Below are 23,487 nucleotides of genomic sequence, written 5' to 3'. Positions count from 1 at the left end.
TCCAAGTGTGCTCCTGTGCAAATATGTTAGGCACAGAATTCAATAATTCAATGAATGTCTCTTTTGTTCATGGAATTCTTATAACATTCCTCGTCATCGATAAGTGTTGTGATTGTGTGATTTTGTGTAGGTATAAAATGATATAAATTATCGTCTATTCCATCTGTATTCCATCTGTTTCTTACATTCCGTATAATATTCCATCTGTTTCTTACACCCTAGAGGAACAACGCTCAACTACAGTATGAATTTTCTAATTTTAATCTTAACTGTCTTTATATCTACAACTTCTCTCGTGTGGTCAACCGAAAAAGAAGAAAACTGTGAAATGAAGAAATTTTCCAAATTCCTAAAAGTTTGTGCAGGTGAGTTCAATTAATTATTTTCTAAATTTTAAAGCATTCATTTTTATGCGTTCATTTTTATTTCAGTCCTGTAAAAATCATTATCGCTACAGATTTCTCCGACGTCTGGTTCACCTATCGCTATTTCTCTTTCGTGAGTAGCACGGTGGTTATAATCACCTTCCTCATTGAAGGAATTCGAGCCTTTTCCACCCATATGGGTGGAAAAGGCTCGAATTCCTTCAATGAGGCTGTCTCCAAACTTTCAAATTATCAATAAACTTAGAAAGATTAAAAACTAGAGAAAATATCCGTGACACGAGTAACTATTTGAGTATTTTAATCAGTTATGCAGTTAGTAAGGATTTCGGACTAAAGATGAATATGGCTAAAACAAAAGTAATGATGAACAAGTATTCCATAGAAAGGGAAATAATGATTGAAGGAGCAGTAATTGAAAAGGTGGAGTCATATACTTATCTGGGACAAGTTATTAGCTGTAATAATGATAAATGGATGGAGGTCAAGAGAAGAATAAATTTTGGATGGATAGCATTCAGGGAATATAGTCACATACTGAAGAGCACATCCCAGTTTGTCTGAAACGTAAAATAATGAACCAATGTATACTACCCACCATCACTTATGGAAATGAAACGTGGGCACTCACCAAAAGAATGGAAGAGAAGCTTAAAATTACACAGCAAAGAATGGAACGAATTGTATTAGGAATCAGACTGTTAGATAAGAAGAGAAACTCATGAATTAGGCAGCAAACTCAAGTAAGGGACATTCTTATCAAAACTAAAGAACTGAAATGGTCTTGGGCTGGACAAAAGCTCAAAGACATGATGACAGATGGACTAAGCAAATAACAGAATGGTACCCAAGAGGAGCTAGAAGAAAACCTGGAAGGCAACGACGGAGATGGACAGATGAAATTCACGAGTTCGTGGGTAGAAAATAGATGGCCATTGCACAAAACAGAAGGAACTGGAAAGTTGCTGGAGAGGCCTTCATCCTGCAGTGGATCGAAAATAGTTGATGATGATCTGAGTAACTAAATCGCTAAACTAGTCCACTCTGAAGAATAGCCTTATATGACCACCCTCCCTTTCCTGTACCCCAAAGAGCCCTGGTCTAAAGGAATTTAGTATTAGTATCAGCAGTGACAATTGATACAAGAGAGCAAGCTTATACGGCATCAATTGTCACTACTGAGACGTCAAAAAAAATTTGCGTCTCAGATATCGCTTATTTCATTCTCTTAACAATTTTATTAAACTCCATCTCGTAATGGGTGTAAACTCCATCTCGTAATCAGTGTATTATATCATTGTGTATAAGAGTACTTTAAATGCATATTAACGCCACATTCTATATTATGTCTGGACTGCTGATTGCTCATTTCGTAGTATTTCTTTTTAGTTTTATTTATACTTTCCTATTTAACTAAGTCTAGAATATGAAATTTTGTGTTAATTTAGTCTATAACAGAGGCATTTCCTAAAGACATTTTTATACATTTTTATAGGTGAAGAACTCTACACAAAAATGAAGAACTGCACAGGCTTGTTGGATAATGATGTAAGTATTATTATAACAAGTTGACCTAATCCGGCGTACTGATGAATACGATTTAAGCTATCTGCCTTTTATACAGACGTTTTTTAAAAGGAACATTAAGCTTCAAGTCTCGTTTATGTTTATATCGGTAAATGAAAAAGTAACGAAAATTTGTGTATTAAATGCTCAAAAAATGTTAGGATGAGTTTTTGTTTATGTCAAAATACTATTAACGAGAAAATCGCTATTGGATTGCAGTATACTTGTTGGATTCTTCTACGTTTACACCAATTGTCTTCGTTTTGGTATTTTACCATTCTTTAAAAACAGTGCAGTTATTCGATATTTTGTTGCGTGTGCGAAAGAAACCCCACCGAGTTTTTGAATATTTTCTGAGTGTCGGGAAAAATACAATACATAAATAAAGCTTTGAAAATGTCAGAACAAATGTGATTGGCAAAACGCTCCAATGACTTTGAAACAAGCGGTGGATTATGCGTAAGTCGGTTTCCCTAAATCCAGCAAAAACAGTGTCTGATCACACTGGAAAGGTCTGGTCACACTGGTTAAGGAAAGGTGAAATTTGCTTGCCACCAAGCTAGATTAAGCAGTTGCTATAAATTCTCTGTCCACTGAGGCGAATTAGTTGAAGTACAAATTTGTAAAAGCAATTTAGTCAGCTGATGCTGTTGTTTTAGCGTTCAGCAATAAAGACCATATTGCCCCGTATATAAACATGTCTGTAATTTGCCTGTTTGCTGGACGAAATACCAGAGTTTTCGGGAGAAAAAATTATAAAGGAAAGGATAGTAAAAGTTTTGAATTCACTGTGAAGGAAATTATCGTACAACATCTTGAATTTTTCAACCACTGAATGATAATTTCTCTCTTGAGATGATGAATAATTCCTTTTTAAATTTAAATTACCTGATAACTTTTTGTTCATAACATTCAACGTTTTAACAGTTGCAATTGCTGCTCATTTTTAAATTGTAACTATTTTTGTGAACGATATTGCAATCGAAAATTTAAAGTTCGCTAGTATTCACAGTTCCCGGATAAAGCATGGAGTCCTTTACAGGTTTGATCCGAAATCTTCAAACCTATAAAGGTTTGATAAGGTTTAAAGTGATCAAACCTGTAGAGGACTCCATGTTTTATCCGGAGTCTTCGGGTTTAAGCATTCCACGTTCGGGTTCCGAATTTTGTTGTAATTTCTGTGGGTCGTAGAATGGTGGAGAAAAATATAAAATTACCATTCCAATTTGACGGGAATGCCTTATTATTTTGTGGTATTATATGCTTCTTACGATGTGGATAACGTATGAAACTATTCAATACATTTACGCTGTACCAAAATTTATCGTCATCTTAATTTTAATAAGTATATCTCTATTTTAAATAAAATACTCTAGTGGGTAGAATTATTTACGATTTTTTTATTGTAAAACGCAGTAGATAAGTGTCCTGGTCGGTAGCACAGTTGGTATAATCCCCGCCTAAATCCACACTTGTTGGAAAAGACCGAGTTCCAATCCCTTTAATGACGCGATGAATTTTTATGGGTCTTTTTCACGACATTGCTCAACTAGTCGGTCTCAGGCGAGGGGAGCATGGTTTTTTCTCCCAGAAACTCGAGTTAATCTTCGAGCAAAGATTAACTCGAGTTATATACTCAACTGATGATGCTTCCTAAAACTCTACAACCAACATTAGGTAAGTGGGTACATGGAATTTTTGGAAATAAATCGCACAAGTTAATTCATATTAATTAATTATAATATATTAATACGTCTGCAATGTTGGAACTGCATTTAGGTTGTGTAAATCTCAATTTTGGAAAATTTGTTCTGTTTATAGTTCAGGCCGACCACTGGGCAAGTGGAATTTACAATTAATTGTTTTAGGAAGGGCTGTTTTCAATATATATATTTTTTTATATTTCAGGTGGTTAAAATTACCAAGGAATGTGAAAAGAATGATGAAAATATTAAAAAGTGCAAAGAAGATATGATGAAAAAGTTTAAAAGCATCGTAAGTTCGTAATTATTTTCCGAAGCTTATGCTTTCAATATTTTGAAATATACTCCTTCTACAAAGTAAATTGCAATATTTTTTTCCCATTAGATACAATAGAAATTTTCCTGTTTAATTAATGCTCTTCAATTAATCAGTTTCATTTAGCCTGAAAGGACAACGAATTAGGTTCACGAATTCGGATATTAAGTAGGCGATTGGGCTCACAGTACGGCTTATACATTTTGTGACATGGATTCTGTAAGGTGTTTGAACTAATCTCGAAATATGGATCGAGAAGCCGTCTGTACATATGGTAATATTGCCAGCAGAGACTTAAACTGTCTCTCAGAGCTCGAATGAAAAGGTGAAATGTTTTGACCGATGGACTTCAGTGATAAATATAAACCTAAAAAGTAATATTATGTGGAGAAAGGTTTTCAAGAATTTTGACTGGATTAACGCTGTTATTATTTAAAATAAATCAATGTAAAAGTTTATATAAATGCAGTAATAATATGAGTATTTAACAGATGAGTATATAGATTTTTATAAATTAAAAATCTCTTAGTTATCAGAGTTATCCGCAGAGTTACGAGGAAAAAACGGTCCACCAATAGAAATCTTTCTACCTCCGCATGAAATTGTATATCCGGCATTAGGATGGCGAAATATACTCGTGAAATATACACTGCCCTACCGGACACCCCACTATGGATCGGGAAACAGGTCCTATTCATGCAACGCGTCACAGAACCTGCTATAAATATGTATACTGGGCTTCGAACAGACAATTGCAAAACTGGGCATGCAAGATGAGCACGTTCAACAGAATTACCTCAACAGTTCAACAGAATTGATCATCTCAACAAATGCTAGACGCCGATTAACATGGTGTGAGGAGCGCAAATCCAGGACTGTGGAGTAGTGGAAAACAGTCCTATGGACAGAGGAGTCGAGGTTCGCACTCTCACCAGTCTGATGGCCGTTCCTGGGTGTGGCGAATGCCAGGGGAATAGTTCCTTCCTGATTGCGTCCTCCTAACAAAGACGTTTGGTGGAGGCAGTATCATGGTATGGGGCAGGCTCCTTTCATGGTTTGACTTGGGGCTATTAGTCATTATCGACAAAACCACGAATGCTGTGCAATATCAGGACTCCTGGACAATTTATGCACTTCGAACATTATGGCAATATTAAGGGGAAGGCCCATACCAGTATTAGCATGACAACGCGCAATACCATACTGCTCGGATCGTAAGAGAGTGGTTTGAGGACATGGGTTTAGAAAAGTTGGATTGGCCAGCCCAGAGTGCTGATCTGAATCCTATCGGGCATGTTTGGGGTGTGTTGGATCGTCCGGTATGATTCAACATCAAAATAAGAGATTGTGCCTCAATAATCTTTTGTAGATTTAAAATTACTCATGAAAAAACAACGGGCTTCGTCTTACTTTTAAGGGTTTAAAAATGGTGGACAACTGACCTTAAAGGAGTTTCTATTAAATTCGCTGCATCCAACCAAATAAATGTACACATTATAATTTTTCACAGCGATTTGCACTCGATGGTTCCATCAATTTGACTATTTCGTTAGTGCAGTTTCAGAATCACAACCAATGAAAGAATAATGAACAATTCCAACATCTTATCTCCTTGTAGGTCAGCTATGTTTCCCGGACGAATCTGTCTGGAGCGCAGGACGAAAAGATTTCCCACCAATTGAATCACTTTAAAATAAAGGAAATAAAAATAATTTAAAATAAATTTATCGATTTACCGTACTGGGTGAATTTCTTCAGCATTGATCTGTTGTACTGAAATTCTGATTGTTTTCTTAACAATCAATAACAGAAATAAAAGTAAATTTGAAGATGAGCCTTGAGTGTTTTCATTTTGATTTTTTCTATTGCACGAATTACCGCTTATCCCTTAAATTAAAACAAATGCTTATTTATATTTTAAAGATGCCAAAAAAAGAGGTAGAAACAAAATCTGATTGCCGTGCTTGGGCCGAGCACATGTCTAAACCTGAGTGCAAAGAAACATTGCAGGATTTGGCAAAGCAGGTAAATTATTTTTGGCAGTTGTAAACATTTATTTAGATAAAAAATGTGTTGTTTTTTTTCATTTTGGATGCTTTTATACACACTTAGTTGAAAATGTATTCCTTTTCTATAACTAAATCACAAGCTGAATGTATTCTGAAATTTCTCCCTGATTTACTTCCATTCTCGGATAGTGTAATGCAATCGGAGTTGATTGATGTGTGATTTCTCCCATGACCTTTAGAATTTCGCCAAGTTTTTAAAATGAATCTTCTATCTTACTCTGCCTTATTCGGTAATTTTAAATTTGATAGAAAACCTTTCATCCATTAAGTATAAGTATTTTATGATTGAACTGAAGCGAATTCTTCTTTTTCAGGAAGAATTTGCTCGCAGGGAAATGCCCACCATTGTAATCGATACTGAAATTTAAGGCATTCAACATAGATACGAGTCTTCCGAGTGAACTTGCCTTTTAGAATAATTTAGAATTAAGTATTCCTACAATGGCATATAATACGAGAAAGCAGGCTTCTACAGCATCAGCAAATAAAACAAAAAAACAATTCCATTTCACCTATCCATCCCCTCCAATAGTTTATTTAGTTCTTCCTTGAAATTATTCAGACACTGCACCTCCAGAATAACAGATGGAAGCATGTTTCGGCAATCAAACACCGTTGGCTGAAGGCAAACTTCCGCACATCTCTTCAGCAACGATCCTCTCCTCAATTTCAATTTATGCCCTTCATCTGCGTAGCCGGAGCAAGAGAAACAATCCCATCCAGCACTGAATTCGCTCAAGCCATTAAATGCCTTAAACCACCTCAATAAGATCACTTCGCAGGTGCCTAGTCTCCAGATTCTACAATTTGCAGGAGTGAGGCTTTCTTGTCAAGAGCATCCCTTTCCCTCACCAAACTCGTTGCCCTCTTCTGTCCGTACCTATTTCAGATTCTAGCAGCTTTACATCATTCCTAAAAGGCGGCTTCCAGACCTGCCTTCAGTACTCAAGATGTGGCTTGACCATTGCCTTATACAATGGGATAATCACCTCCTTATCCCTGCTACAAAATTCCTGTATATCATTGAAAAACCTCCATGAACTCTCCTAGCAGCCTGTCTCCCGGTCTTTTTTACTTTCCACTACCCTGAATGCAGCACTTTGCATTTGTCATCGTTAAACTTCAACTGCCATTTCTCAGCCCATGTGCCTAATTTTTTCAGATCTTGTTACTGTTATTAACCCCTATGCCAACCTTTATATCATCTGCAAACTTGGACCTAATGCCTGATATGCCTTCATCAATATCATTAAATAAATAAGAAAAACAACAAAGAGCCCTGTATCAAACCGTGTGGAACTACATTAAACCTTTAGTCCACGAAGATCAGTGTCCATTGATAATCACTCTCCGTCTCCTCCCACTCAACCATCTCTTTATTCAGAGCAGTAATTTGAGCTTAATTCCACACTGCTCCAATTCGTGCATCAGTCCTTTTTTATGTGCAACAGTATCAAAAGTTTTTCTGAAATTCAAAAGTATAGGATATCAAAATTATTATTGTTTCATCCAGTTCCTTTGTCACTGCCTCATAGTATTCTGAATTGGTCAGACAAGATCTTCCCTTAACGAATCCATGCTGTAACTGAAGTATATCTACACTCCTGTATAAATGGCATGCATCATTTCTTTTAGCAGTCAGTCCATTATTTACACCGCAATAAAGGTTAGCTAACAGGTATAAAATTTACTGGTGTTACCCTTTGATCTCTCTTTTTAAAATGGGGATAGATTCGGACATCTCCAATCCACAGGGATCTTCCCTGAATCCAAAAATGCTCTTATAATTAGAGAGAGAGAATCGTTTTTGCAACATTTGATTGTAACTGGTTACAAGGTTAAGTATTGCAACTTTCCCTTCACGGCCAAAAGGCCAGGGGTTTTCAAATAAGAGGTGTTACAAAAACATTAAATACTATAAGACATTAAAGAAACACAAACAAGATGGCATTAAATTATACAGGGATAAAGCAAAATGAACAATACACATACGATTTACAATAGTGACTATTCTCCTCACAGTTCATGGGAGAGAGCAGCAAGAGCACTTTCAGGCTCGTTTCCCGTTATGCCCACTAATTAATTCACAGGGGTCTCCAACCGGGGCAGTTTCACTTCCGTCGATGAGTTGCAATTCTTTGTCAAGAGATGGTGGCGCTACGTGCCCTGTGGTCGCCATTCGCTGTATTAGTTAGGGGGTTGGCAGATGCAGCAGACAGTTCGCGGTCTATGGAGTGTGTTGGGCAAAGTATCCCACATCTATATCTTCGGTTGACGGCAAATTTCTTAAGGTCGACATCCATGTCCTGGATTCGTCCGAGCATCTGTTCTAGAAAACGATCTGATAGGTGGAGGCGTGCATGAAGAGGGCAAATAGTTTGGGTGGCTCTGAGCTGGGCAGGTGGAATCCTCCAGCCACAGAGATCCCAGAATGAAGGCGTTGTGATCACACCAGTCAACATCTTTACTGTGATTGTCAGTCTTTTTTCGTCAATGAGAGAGGGCAACCTTTGGATTCCCAGGGCCTCGGCAATTTCAGTTGTATGAACATGGGGTAGTAACCTGTGCTTGTAGGTTACTCATTTGAGGAGCCAATATTCTGCTTCCCAGATGGGTTTTCTGATCGTGGGTGCTGCTGATGCTCAGATTTCAGTTGCATAAAGTAGTGTGGAGTATATAATGATCCTGATATATTTTGTTGCTGTAACCCTGTGTGAGACGTAATGCAAGTATTGTTTCGCTCTCCATTTCAGGTGCGCCACATGACTGATGAGTTTGTCAATGTGCTTGTTGACTCTGAATTATGTGTCAGAACAACCCCCAAATCTAAATTATAAGGAAAAGTCGGAATGGAAACTACACTGATGTTGGGCGAGATGATTGTTGTTTCTTTCTTCAGGGATTAGAACATGCACTTAGACTTCGCTGGGTTAATGCTAAGGCCTAATTATTTAAGGTAGCCTGCTAGAGCGAGGAGCACGCTCTTAATTTCCTCTGTGATCCTAGAGGGGTCTCTGTTTGCTTGGATGGTGGTCAATATTTTTAAATCGTCCGCATAAGACAATACATCTGGTCTCTGGCTTATAAAAGGAGATATACTGGCAGTAAAGAGGAGACCAGAGAGGACTCCCCCCCCTATGGTACTCCTGTAGATATTTGCTTGATATAGTTTTTTTTTTGAATGATGGTGTATGACAGTACGGTTGAGAAGGAGTGATGGGAGGAAGTGCAATGCATCTCCGCCTATAGAGTAGTGGTCTTAAAGCAGTTGTAGGAGGGCAGATACATGAACAGCATCAAAAGCAGCTTCGATTTCGAGGTATGGTATGAGGAGTTCTTCTTTTCTCTCAAATGTTGTAAGGATGCTGTGGGCGGTTGCAAAGAGATTGGTAATAGCTGGCCTATTTGGTAATGAAGAATGAATTTGTGGTCGGCATCTGGAAGTATGTGAGTTATTAGAGTTGGAAGGAGGGCTCTTTCTAGTAGCTTCAAGAGACATGAGGAACTGGAGATGGGTCTGAAGTGCTTTTACAATGACGACGTTCTTATTTTCGGGTGCGGCCTTACCAGATATACATTCCATTGATGAGGGAAGATGTGGCTGGTCAGCACTGCATTAAAGATGCTAACAAGGGACTCGATGATATATGGTCCAAGACATCTCAACATGAATTGCAGTATTCCATCAGCACCCACAGCTGTAGAGGACGGGATTGAATTCAAGGCTATTAAGATTTGGTTCTTTGATATGGTGATAGATGTCAGACAGTTCTGTTTGTCATGATTGAACATGTAGTCGAGGTTACTGCTGGATCCCGCGACGTCATCAAATCTGGTTATGAAGTCAGTCCACCTCTGGGAGTCCAGTTGCTCTGGGAAATTGGTAGTTTGTTCTGTGTATGGTTTCTTACCTATTGCTAGCAAACGATCAAAATAGCTCTTGATGGCCTGAGATTTTTGGCGGCTGAAAATGGCTCTTGCTCTTGAAAAGGCTATTCTGTCATTAATTTCATCAGACTGCTTCCATTGCTTATGGAGCTGCTTCTTTAGTTGAAAGCTGGAGTTTAGATGTGGGGACCACCATGCTCTAGAGTGGGGAGTGATAGTGACTGTTTTTGAGTGTATTGAGCTACCGTAATAATCCATTGAGTTAACAGGTCGTAGTAGGATATCGCAGGATTCAAGGACATACCATGGGATGAGAGATGCTGCTGTAATGCATCTGGATACATTCAGATATTTTGGACTATAGATTGTCCTTCGTGTCACCTGTCCTTTTGGATTGTAACTTGGGGTTGGTGGTTCTAGTTGTATTAGGATTGGGTCATGGTCAGAGTTAAAGTAACCATCTTGAGGAGTCTCAAGCGTACAGGCAATAGAAGTGAAAATCAGATCCAGTTGGTTGTACCCCTCGTGGGGCCTTCGTTTTTTATAAGTAAGGCCAGCCACTCCAAGCTGTGAGAGGAGCAATTTTTTCATGTGTTCCAGACATGGCGGGATGTTGAAATCTCCACAAACAATTTTCGTTGATGAGGTGTGGAGGTGGTGAAGGATCCAGTTAGTTATCTCTTGCATTGTTTTTGGTTTATGATTGGGAGACATGTAAATGACAACGACTTCAATGGAAATGGACCTCATTTTCAGCAATGCGTAGAGCGCCTCGTAATCATCTGAGTTACTGGAAATGCTGTTCTGAAGGGTAAGGATGGCTTGATTGTAGAATAGTTACGTTCCTCCTCCCCTCCTTTTATTTCTGGATGTGCGTACAGAGCCATAGCCATTTGGAGTCGTAGCTGCAATGTAATGCTCACTGTGTTCTAGCCAGGTCTCGGTGAGGCAAAGCATATCAAACTCTTTCGATAGCAGAATTTTGTCCATGGTTTCAATTTTATACCTTAAACTGCGAATGTTCTGATACAGCAACGTGACTATGGGGATCAAAGGGATTCTTTTAATTGTCGAGTATCGTATGTAATTGGGCTGGCTGTAATTGTAATTGTACTTCCGATAGCTGTGAATGTTCGGCGTTTGTGGTAGGATGCAGGTTCATAGCCATATCGGTTTACGACTCGACACATCTTCGACTGGGAGCCGTGCGTGCAGACGTTTGTGTTGTTGCATCTTTGATATCTCGTAATCTTGTCGTCGACGCTATTTTTTTGTTAGTGCCATCAGTTTGAGCTGGTTGATGCACACCTTCCTTTGTACTATTTTTATCGGGGGTATCTTGAGGGATAGTACATGTGGTTTTGTGGCGAGTCATCGGAGTATATATGAGAGGGGTGGAGGCCCGATCAGATGATGCGTTAACTAACGCAGGTACTGCATTCCCACAATGACCGCAGGTGTATGCGTCCCGTGAGGCACTAGTCAGCTTTGAGACTTTAAATTTGGTACATTTTTCGCCAAGGACCTGTGCGCAGGAACCATTGCACACCACTGTGTGTATGATTTTCCGAAAACAGCTCTGGCAGGTTTGTTTAGCGTGAGTGGGTGGCATCCTGGAATTTTTTTAAAAAAGATCTTTTCACAATCAGGCAGTACAGTTGCAGAAAGATTATTTCTATCTGAGTTACTCAGTACAGGTTTACACAAAAGTCATGACCTAGTTTCATTTGCCACTGAGGGTGAAAGTAGCGTATCTCTGGAGATGCCGGAGGCGTTGAACACCTGTTTGGCCTGACTGCGTTAATCCTCCACGTGGCTAGAGTTTAGTTGGTGTGGCTGACCTTGGTTGCGGGACGATCTCTACTTTGTATTTGAATATTAAAATTAAACTGTAAAATACATAATCACCTGATGTTTATGCAGCGATGAAATGTCCGCCTTCCTGTTCAGCTTGGCGTGGGGAGTACATCGACATCAAACATTCGATATTACTTCCGTTGCTTCTGAAAGAAATACTACTGAATCATGGAGCACCATTTCATGCGACCAGTGCCTCTCAAGATAGCTTTTCTTGAGCAGGATTTGCTTATTTCCTTTGCTGCCTCTCTTAATATAATTGGACAGAACCCCTCCAACGCAGATGCCGCTTTTGAAACTGCGGAAATTTCTCTTCTACTTTCTTCTCGGTTATCGCAAATTCATTTAGCTCCTTGCTAGAGCCTAGACCCTAAAGTCTAGACCTTACTAGAGCCTAGATCCTAGCTCCTTGCTCGTGTGAATTTCCCTGTGTCCTCATCAAAATTTTCAAAAAGTTTTAAAAGACGTGAACAGTTTCCATTTTATTTGGCTTGAGTTTTAATGGCGCATCAGCAAGTAGGGATATAATGCATTTTATTTGGCTATCCACTTTTAATCCTTCTTTTCACAGAGACAAACGCAACCTAAAGAGCATGTAAATGGAAGGATTCAAATTGCAGAATAACACGCAATTTCAAGATTGGATAACGTACATGAAGCAGTAAATAGTTGGGCTTAAGAAAGTACGATGGATTTGCTATTTCTGGTAGCTGATAATCTTAGGTGAAGAAAAGGTAATGCTTAAGCGAGAACCAGTTCAAATATGCTGAAGGACGTCTTGTTCCATTCTGGTTTTAAACAAGGAAACAGGTGGCCGGGCGGCGTTTACTGATTAGTGTATTTTCTATATGAACTGGCATTAAGTGAATGCCCAGTGAAGGCATTAAGAAATGTGTTATGAATAGAGATAACAAAACCAACTGCTTGAAAAAGAGACTTTGCTTGAAGGAGATGTAGCATTGAACTTTCCAAAAGTCGTAGCATTATAAATCAGAAGTTTCGCTGGTTCAACTGCATAGATCACAATCATACATTACGAATTTATTGATCTTAGACTATTCTTTGTTAAATAACTTCCCCGAAATGTGATCAAATAGTGAATAAGTTGAATGTTTCCACATTTTAAAGAAAGAAGTCGCTTTCGCATAGGCACAGAATCCAAATACCGAAACATTTCCAACCGAATAATACGTTTTAATAAGAAAAAAGTGTTACAAGTTAAAAATTAAATTACATAATTATTATATACTCTACAACAGATCGCCGAAGATACTGTAATACTGTTGAGTAAAGTAAAACCAGTGCACTCAGGAAATTTAAATGTCGTGCTGTCCAAGGGACGCACTACATCAGTTAAAGAATAAATTATAGATATTAAATAATTACTGATTGTATAATAATTGGGCTGATTTTCCGTTTTTCTTTATGTTTTTAAGGGCAAGGAGCACCAGGAAATGGTAAGCATTCACTCAAAATTAAAATAAACAAGTTCATAAAGTATATCGAATTATAAACAATTTTTTCCAGGATGTTTCCATAGAAATAATTATTTTTTCCCCATTTATTTTCGATTTAGATTGCTCAGTGCTTGAAAGGTAGCGGCAATGTAAGTAAAGATTTATATTTTAAGTGCTGCTTCAATTGTAAGAATTTTTTTCACTTTTAACTCCTTGGGTTCTTTTTTAATTAGAGCCAAAATTTTTATCCTTTTTGGTTTTCAACGAACAAATTTCAGGCTAATGTCCAGCTGCTGTTATCAGTATAATATTATAAAGTTCACTACTACAAATAACGTATGTAGTAAATTCTACATACACTGAGTGATCACTGAATTACGACCACCTACCTAATACTTCGTAGGTCCTCCTTTTGCCATCAGTACAGCAGCTATGTGGCATTGATTCAACAAGATATCGGAAGCGTTCGGGAAGTATGGCCAACCAAGCTCTGTGTAATGTGGCTAGCAATGCAGATATGGAGGTGACTGGTGTATCCCGACGCCTGATATGCCTTTCCAAAATGTCCCACAAGTGCTCTTTGGGAATTCGGTGGAATTCGGAGGCCAATCTATAAGCTGGAAGTCAGGACTGTATTTCTCAAACCATTCTTGCACATCAAGTGCCCGATGGCATGGCGCATTGTCATCTTGGAAGACACCATCGCCATTCGGGAAAAAGTGTAATATAGCGGGCTGTACACAGTCAACAAGCAGTTGACGATAGCGGAGACCAGTGATACGTTGTTCCACATGCACCAGGGGTCCAAGTTCCTGCCAGTGAAACATTCCCCACACCATACAACCGCCTGCACTTTTGATAACATGCATGATGGATGAAGCGCCTCATGTTGTTGACGCCAAATCCGTACACGACCATCCACGGTGTAGATTAAATAACGTGACTCGTCCGACCAGCACACCTTCTTCCAGTCTTCTAACGTCCAACTTGCATGCACTTTGCACCAGGCGAGTCTTTTACGACGATGAACCTTAGGAGAGGATGCCGTAGGGGTCGTCTGCTGATATAGCCCATACGTGCGAGCGTGCGACGCATGGTTATGCCAGATATTGTTCTGGGTTGGCCCATGTTGTATTGGGTAGTCAACTCTTCAAGAGTGCTGCGCCTGTTCGCCTGTACGAGTCGTCTGACCCGGCGCTCATCTCTAACATCAACCTTTCGCTGACGTTTGCAGTTTTGCCGTCGGGTCATTGTTTGACCATTTTGACACCAGTCCTGGCACACTTTAACTACGGCGGCTCTCGAACACCCCACCAGTTCAGCCGTTTGGGAAATCGAGGCATCAGCTCGTCGAGCACCCTCAATCTGTCCTTTATGAAAGTCCGATGAATCCTTCCTTTTACCCATCACGCTTGGAATTTTACTACCTATTGAACCATTGACACCTCATCTATGCTACGTACGTCGACTAACTCTTCACTCTCTTACCACACGTGGTCAACGGGTCTCAATCAGTTTTCATAGGAGTGGTCATAATTCAGTGATCACTCAGTCTACATACATTTCTGCGAGCATCTTCGAAAGGTATGTCAGCTGTAAGTGGGCCAAGTTCATTTATTCTTCTTTATTCTGTTCATAAGTGATGCTGTAAGTAGATCATGTTCATGCATTGATTTATTTAATTCTGTATGTATCAACTGAGTTATTTTATTGTTGGGTTTCCTGCTTTGAGATCAATACACACGTTTATATGAAAAATTAAATTCTGTCTAAAACTGCTTGAGGAACTGCTCTTACGGTCTGTGAGAGCCTATGCAGCCCACAAATTTCAGAATTTTATCTGTGTTGCCTCCTAGCTAATACGGCTGGTCGCCCATGACACGGCATCCAATAATGGCGAAGCTGAACTTAGTCTATCCAGAACTCTAACATAAAGAGGACAGAAGCCAGAAGGACAGAGGACAGAAGCCTTCTCTCAAGAGCAAAAATCCACACGGTGCTCCAGACTTACTTCTCCAGTTCTGTTTGAAAAAATTAGTGGCTAGAGGTGACTACCGGTACCTATTAATTAGCAGCGCAAAGTGATGAGGCCTGCTGAGATAGCCAAAATATAATTGTAATAATAATAGAAATTGTAATAATAATTACAATTTCTTCAAACATACTGAAATTACAATTTCTTACAATTACAATTTTTCCATTATAACATATTGAAGTTTCGTACTTCAAGTGCCCCCTCCAGTATAGGGTAATCAAACCGTACAGTTCATGTGTGTGTGAATCTCTGCCAAGAAAAATAGCTAGTGAGAAAGTCCTCGCACTAGCCTTCTTGAATCATTTCACCTGTCTTCTTCCATTATATTTGCCGCAGCCGAAGAGACATTCTACATACATCCGTTTCTTTCACGAAAAATTGGAATATGCCATGGAAGCACGCGGGTAGTTTTATCAGCATTATGGTTGCTCCATTTGCAACAGGACTCGTCATCTCTTGAAAATTTGTACTGAAAACTTTTGGAAAGCACCAATGTCTGTCCTTGTGTTCAGTAGAAGAGCCTCACATCCAGAAGTAAGTGTTTGCACTCTGGGTGCTAGATCAATCAATTCGTCTCGTAGATCCTTGCACTGTATTCATGGCATCTATACAGAAGATGTACCCAGTCTTCTTTTTCTCCACAAGTACATTATAAATGGACTGAAATACCTAATTAATTTGATTTTACAAAGAAGGGCCCGTGTCCAGTAAGCAGGAACGTTGAATAGAGATTTGGTTGAAACCAACTTGGCATACGCTTCGCAAACTGTTTGATGCTTGGAAGAAACATCTTGGTTATTAAACCCTTGGTATAGTTGTTTTATCTGTTTTCCCACCGGTCAATAAGACGAGTCCACAATCATTTCCTCTCATTATCACCATCGTCACAATGAATTTCAATTGATATCCACTCGTATGGCTGTCTACGCCGCAAATAGAAATACACCGACTTGAATACTAAGACCATATCCAGCAGTAGCTGGTTTAGTTTGACAACGCCTCATTTCAACTATAGAGGCATTATATAAATGACCTTACACCTGCTGAACTGCTGCAGGGCCACCCAAATCGTTGAACACATGGGCTGATACTACAGTATTCTGTTTGCGTAATTCTTCGTAATACACATTCCAGTTAGCAGTACGGGCGGAGAATCGTCGCAATTAACTCTGCATATACCCAGTTTGACGAGTAATATTTTCTGTTATCTCAAACCTGAACACTGTATGATCACTGGAGACCCAGTGATCATAGTGGGACTCAATGTTTCAGCCCCATTAACTGTCCAAAATGTGCTTTCTCCGACCTCTGATTATGCATTAGGAGATTATTTCGATTGATTGTTTCCTCCAATAAACATCCTCTGTTATACACCACGAAGTATTTTTTGAATTTGAGTCCAAGCACAAAATTAATGTTTGTCCTTTCAGATATTCTAACAGAGTTCCATGTAATCTAAGTGTGGTTCCAATATCTGCACCACTGGAAATATATTGACGCTAAGTAAAGTTTTGCGTTCTCACTTTCATCACGGACACATACAGCATGAAAATTACAAAACAAAGGCAGTCTAGTCACCTCTAAGTTAGTATTGAAAACAATGATTGCATCCAGCAGATTATGCTCATTGCACGATACAATTTTCGTAGACAGAGAGAATTTTCCATCAATTTCGTAAGGTTCCTCAATGCATGCCAGATCAACCTGTTCACGATTGTACTATTCCCAGCTCAGCTGTTACAGCTTTTAACCGTTGTGCATTCAGCTAGACTATTTTTGTAGTTCTTTTACCATTAATCCGTGAGTTACGATTGTTGCATATACCACTCCATATTTACAGTAATTCTCATCTGAACTTCTGTGGCTACCGTTCCGTTCCATTCTGAATATCAAATATGTTCGCCCTTTCAATTATTAATTTCCGTGCTCTTTCAAATTCTGGTCATCTCTTGTCCTTAACTGAATGAGCTGCTTTATTTCCTCGGTTCAAGCAATTGACACACAACTAACTGATGACCATCCGGACAAGTGCTTTATATATGCCCACTCTTTGCACAGTGGCTGCAAATAGGCTCTTGTCGCCTGCAAGTTTTTGCATCGTGGTGGAATGATTGGCAGTTATAACATCTAGTGACCAAATGAAATGAATTTACCCGATAGGACGTCATTCCTGTATAAACTCTTCCCTGATTTATCATATATTTATGTATTCGACTGAACACCTCGCTTATACAGTTTCTACGAGTTTTTGTTTTGTTTATATTTCCAAAACGAACCAAGTGTTCTGATTCGATTTGTGTTCTGTCTACATTCATGTAGCTCAAGTTTCTCTCATATATATCATTCAAATGCTACTCTTTATTTATTCCTTCATCGACATCATAGATAATTATTTGCGGACTCGGTTTTTTAGTCTTCGAAAATGAGAGCAAAAGAAGATTCGAGTCTAAAAAGCAGTAACGATGTTCGACTGGCTGTTGGTAGGCAATGTCAGGAATGCTGAAAACAAAGGATCCGGTAGGTACGACAAATAGTGAAAAGAGGTATTACGCTGGAGTTGGAGAATGAAAAGGATATCGATCAGATAAAAAAAAATGAACGGATTCGACATTAGTGATATTGTCCTCCAACGGACAGTTGAAAATCTTTACTGTTTTTCAGACTCGAATCTTCTTTTTCTTTAATAACAAGCGCCTGGCCTCCACCTACACGTTTTTCTTTAGGTTTATCGTTACCTTTTTGATTCGTATACTTCCCTTCTCACGCACATCGCTGTACAGACTATTACCTACTTGCAAATCCGCAGTCCTCATCGCCTTATGAAATGGTATTTTTGGCAAGTCACGCACTCGTCCTTCGTATGTCGTAACCATCCTTTGCAGGCAAGACAACCTCTCCTTCAAAGTTCCATTTTGGACACTCACCTCTATGGCTTCATTTTCTAATACACTCCATGTAAACAGAATTTCTGCTATCACAGTTCTGTTCATGCCGTTGTCTTCATTTAGGAGGAATTCTTGCAGATTACTTCTAAGTGAACTAGTAGGTTTCGTGACTGGACATAAGTATACTTGACCTGTCTTCTCTGATGGAGTATCTTCTTTTCTTTCACTGTCTAATCCCTGTCTGGTTCTCTCAAACTCATTTTCTTCAGATTCAAAGTCTGGGCTGAATTTTTGTTTTGATCCTCAACTTGCGGAGACATCTGGTTCGAGAATACAAGTCTCTTAACACCACTTGCTTCTTCTAAGTTAATTTCGCGCATTAAATACCGCTCACTATCCATTAAAGAAAGATCTAAAGCTACATTTTGTTTCACCCTTTCAAGTGACCCTGCCTCATGTGCATGATACAATCTTTTTCTGGTCATGCTTCTCGTATTCCTCTTTATTCCACGCGTATTACTCTCACTCATATCAGCAGTTCCCACCAAACTGTCCTGTTCCGCATTCCCCAGCTTATTTCCCTTCTTAGAAGTCAATCCCTGGGAATCAACGTTATCATCATAGATACTGTCTTGAGAAAGCAATAGACTAATGTCAAGAGCAGCCGCAGAGACTACTTCCTCCCGATTCTTATCTAATACTTGCACTTCAATGTCAGCACTGAGCTCCGAATTGTGTGGTGGTGGTCCTGATTGATCACCAAATTTTTCAACTGAACCACTATTCTCGGAATCTTCCTTCCGTTCATACTCCAATTTTCTCTTTGCTTTTGTTTCCTGATTGACTGCCTATTTTTCCCCCCCTGAACCTCTATTCCTGAAATCTTTCTTCCATTTGTACTCCAATTTTCTCTTTTTTTTTTCTTTTTTGACTCCCTTCTGCATCTGTGTACTTACATTTTATCTATTGCTCTCCAACGTTTTCATCATTTTGGCAAGCATACCCATGGTCCATTGCCCTAACACTCTTTCCATTTTATACACTCTGGTTCATTAAAACAGTAATTCATTCAGGATGTCCACAAAGTTTTAACAGCCACAGATCCATTCAATGCAGGATGACCGAGATTACATCAGCTATCCGATGATTGGCTGAAGGAAATGAAACATATCGACCTATACAGCCCTGTGAAGAATTCTAGCAAGAAGAATAACCATCCATTTAATGGTTCTGAGTTCCTTCCTGAATTGTCATGTATCTTCAGTTGTTGACCCACATCTCGTAATACTAACTAGACTTCAGTTTTCTGTTTTAAAAACATCTAGTAAGTTTGTTATTTAATTGAACAGTTTTCACTCTTATTAAATTTGAAACTTGAAATTTGAAAGTAAATTTGAAACTCATTTGTCCTGTTGTAGTTCTATTTTAGTAGTGGCATTCTTCTGGTTGACAATTTGCTCATGTCTAAGAATACTTTGTTGCCCAGGTGAAAATTAAAGTCCGGATGCGAAAGAGTACGAAATACTTTACATCCTTTCCAGTACAAATATCTGAACGTTGCTTTCAAGTTATGATATGGCTTAATATTAGTCCTTGTTAAAATGCAGTGAGGAAAGTACATTTTGCTTAAAGTTAAAGGAAAAATGTCAGTGATTAATAATCATTACAGATAAAGTGGCAGTGTTACTGTACGGTGCAAATTAAAAAGCAAATTGATGGAAGTTATTGGGAATAGAACAGGGCAAAAGCTGTGATTTGGTTTAACTATAAAGCCATTCTCCACTTCATCTTCTTTGGAAGTAAGGAATTCAGAACTGCAGACTTTTTTTGCATTTAAGTTATGATTCGTTAAAGATTTTCATGGGAAAGATCAGCAAAAAGTACCGATTGCAGACCGTCCATAATTAATACAGCTTTAATGGTAAAATTTAAGAATTAATTTAGCTTTACTCCATAAAAACTAAAAACACAGGTTCTTTGATGACTTCATGATTCTGGTCTCAGCACTTCCTTTATCTCTTATGATGGAAAAACCTTTTAAAACTTTTGAGCCGTGGATATGAAAAGAATATAAATATTAATAGTAATATTTGTTCATTTGAAGTCCATAGTTTCCAAGATAATAAAATATAATAAAATAATTTCACGAATATAATGTTCCGATTTATAATTTTATCTTTCTATAATTTTTAAACTTTAATTTTATCTTTTTAGGAAACGGTTTCGAAAAGGTTTGAAGCAGCAAAGGTAAGAAGGACCTTTCCCCATTTGTATTGAAATATCGAGCAGCCTAATGCATATTTTAGTAGTCCATATAATCGCAACTGAAAGAAACTTATAATTATGTACTTTAATTTAATCATTGTTCCTCTTGGTTGGTTATAAAGTCCTTTCCCACTTTTAAAAATTAATAGTTCGAATACTACAGGTGATATCGAAAACCGGTTTTGTATTTATCGTAGGAAACTTTTTAAAACAAACTTGCCTGGACTTGTTTACTTACGTCAGACGCCGAACTCCAATAGGACTAACAATAAGACCACGACGAGCAAATATTCAAATTATCCTTTTCCAGAGTCATTCTTTTTTATAACTAATTAAAAAGTTAATTTGTTTGCTGAAGTGAACAAATCGCTTAACTTTAATTAAATTTTGAAGTATGTTTCTTTGTATAAAAAAAAAAGAAACTCCCACATGCATTGATTTCTTCTTCAAAATACCCCATTGCTTCACTTTTAAAAATTATTAATTTTTAAAAGTGAGAAAGAACTTTATAACCACATGTAAGAATATGGTACAATTTCTTCATTTTGGTTAGTAATAATCATTAAAAAAAGAACGGTTTGAGGATGCGTTAGATGCTTTCAGTTTTATCAGACATCTTCAATTAATTTATTAGGTTTGATTTTGTTTCAGTTTTCTTTCAGTTGACAGTTACTCCGAATGTAATTCATATACGCTGAGTCCGCTTTAAATTAGCACCAGCTTCCTAATTCCTCCTTGTGCCACCGTTTTTTCCGTAATACTGCCTGTACATATCCTGGCATGGACTCCACTAGGTTTTTCAGGGTGTCCAGTGGTAATGCTACCCATGGATTGCACAACATGTCCAGTAATACCCGCAAATTATCAGGTGGATAGTCGTAGCATCGAGGGTCCTTTTCCAGTATGACACAACCATTCTCAATTGGATTGATGTTGAGTGAGTGCTTAAGGTTTCGTTGGATTCAAGTTTCTGAATCCAGTAGCGACCTGTCGGGTCTTGTGGCATGACATTATCTTGTTGATAGATGCTGGAATTGTCTGGATACACTGTCAATATGAAAGGGTGTTCTTGGTCAGCGACGACAGAAAGGAAGGCGTTCCCATCGAGTCTTTAATTCATAGTTATCAGAGGTTTAAGAGCATGTCACCAAAGCAGTACTGAAACATAACACCACTTCCTATAACTTGCCGAACGCCAACAGTGCATCCGGGTGCTATTACCTCATTTTGCTTTCTCCAAATGCGGATACGCCTTTTGGCATGATACTGTGGGCAACGAAATACAAGGCGGCAAATTTCAACATGTAGGTGGTCCAGTATTGGTGCTAACACGCCCATGGAAGGTGCATTTTCTTGTGTCCCTCAGTAGCATGGGTTCACGTGACGGCCGCTGGTTGCTATAGCTTATACAAACAGATATTGGTCTTGTCGTGCCTAGATTGTTGTAGGTGGTTAACTGGGCCACAGTGCAGCGTCGTTGCTGTGTTACGAGATGAGACACACAACCCTCGCCAGGAGCATCGAACACACCTGACTGTCTCATGTGGTGACCTTTAGCTAATTGATCGACCACTCATTAGACAGTCACAGTAGACTCATGACACCACAGAACAGGAGCACTTAATCATTTTGACCGTTGTCGAGGTATTGGCACCTGCACAACTTGCCCTACAATCATTCCACGTTCGAAGTCGGAAAGATCTCGACGTCAGCCTATTCTTCCTAGAGAGAGAGAGAGAGAGGAAACACTGGTAAGTGCAGCTACTCTTCTCTCAGCACAATTTTAATGTTAATGTCTGTGTCCAGTGACTAGTTGCAAACTTCTCTGACCTGTCTGGTCATGGTGGAATATAAGTGGGACATTTTTTAAAAGTATGCTGTAAAATTCTTTACGCTTCTAAATGAAATTAAATAAATGAATTTCCATTTGTTGAATATGCATATATTAATGCTAATATTTTGTTATTTTGTATAGGAATGCTTCACGAACCTACATCCACTGGCGAAGAAGAAATAATTATAAAGCGAAACGTATATTGGTGTTTCCAGTCATATGTTCTGAAGGGCACAAGGGTAGATCAGTTCACATTGTAAAATTAAAACACTTACATATGACTCATTCGTGCATGAAGAAAAGAAAATTTGCCTGACAATGTACAAAAATATACAGAATAAACAATAAAATTATATTTTGCATCAATAAAATGAAGCGTCTCATTTATTTGATTATTATATAATTTTCGATCAATATAGTTTTGAACAAAAATAGCCATTTGATAAAAAAAATTCATATTTGACACACACATTTAGATTCATGATGCGTAAGTAGATACGTGCTATTGATCACTGAGAACAGAATATCGTGTTATAGGATTCTATGGAGTTTGTAGCTTGAAATTTAAAACTAAAGAATGAATGGCATAATACCAAATGGTGACAATTCTATGAAAATTTGCCTAATAATAATTCTTATATCCTGAGCATCTAGGAAGAATGATGACGTACACTTCATAAAAATGGCTTATCAGGCTGAAAAATCTATTTATCGTTATAAAGTACAAGATGGCTCCTTCAGGGGACACCAAGTGCCAAAACAACTAAGACTATCAAGCATCAACATACTCTGTATTTGTATGACTTCTTTTGTCAGCCAGTTGGATAAGAAATTGAGAAAAACACAATGCGAAATTGACGTGCTGCAGACAATTTATTCATGTGTTTCAGCATGGAATGAGGGTGACGAAGAGGTGCTCATCAATTGCTTCGGATTTGTTAGATTTGTCCCCTCCATTGATATAAAAAATGAAAATCTGCGAGCTTATTCCTTTATAAATGGCGAACAACAGTCCGATCAATAATTTCTTAAAACTTAGAGGGAAACGTGTTTTGTGGGCTACGACGCAGTGGATGAGGACAATGAATGTTTCAGGGTATACACGAACGAAGAGGAATTATTTCAAACGCAATGGAACCTGAACTTAGCGATGAAGAAGAGAAACTTACTGTGGTTCAGCAGGAAGTTTCATTAAAAGAATTTCATTAGGGATTGTAACTTGTGCGTTT

The 23,487-nt window shown here is 38.4% G+C and overlaps 1 protein-coding gene across 1 annotated transcript; it reads left to right on the top strand.

Moving 5' to 3' along the window:
* The first annotated feature begins 244 nt into the window (after positions 1–244).
* On the top strand, positions 245–22,569 carry LOC150083468 (uncharacterized). The gene is made up of 8 exons (XM_090378502.1): positions 245–365; positions 1,879–1,931; positions 3,858–3,944; positions 5,892–5,993; positions 13,219–13,239; positions 13,359–13,388; positions 20,374–20,406; positions 22,400–22,569. The coding sequence occupies exons 1-8, from the start codon at positions 245–247 to the stop codon at positions 22,439–22,441; spliced, it is 489 nt and encodes a 162-aa protein (XP_090234628.1). The 3' UTR covers positions 22,442–22,569.
* Positions 22,570–23,487: the final 918 nt, after the last annotated feature.

The sequence above is a fragment of the Mastigoproctus giganteus genome, chromosome 7 (genome assembly GCF_048544385.1).
Source record: "Mastigoproctus giganteus isolate SK-2022 chromosome 7, ASM4854438v1, whole genome shotgun sequence".
Classification (NCBI taxonomy): domain Eukaryota; kingdom Metazoa; phylum Arthropoda; class Arachnida; order Uropygi; family Thelyphonidae; genus Mastigoproctus; species Mastigoproctus giganteus.
The sequence above is the reverse complement of the archived record's forward strand: the minus strand, read 5'-3'. Positions and strand labels throughout refer to the sequence as shown.

Coding starts and splice junctions, on each gene's coding strand:
- LOC150083468 (XM_090378502.1), top strand. CDS start 245: ATGAATTTTCTAATTTTAATCTTAACTGTCTTTATATCTACAACTTCT. Junction 5,994..13,218: donor TGCAGGATTTGGCAAAGCAG/GTAAATTATTTT, acceptor TATGTTTTTAAG/GGCAAGGAGCACCAGGAAAT. Junction 13,240..13,358: donor GCAAGGAGCACCAGGAAATG/GTAAGCATTCAC, acceptor TTTTCGATTTAG/ATTGCTCAGTGCTTGAAAGG.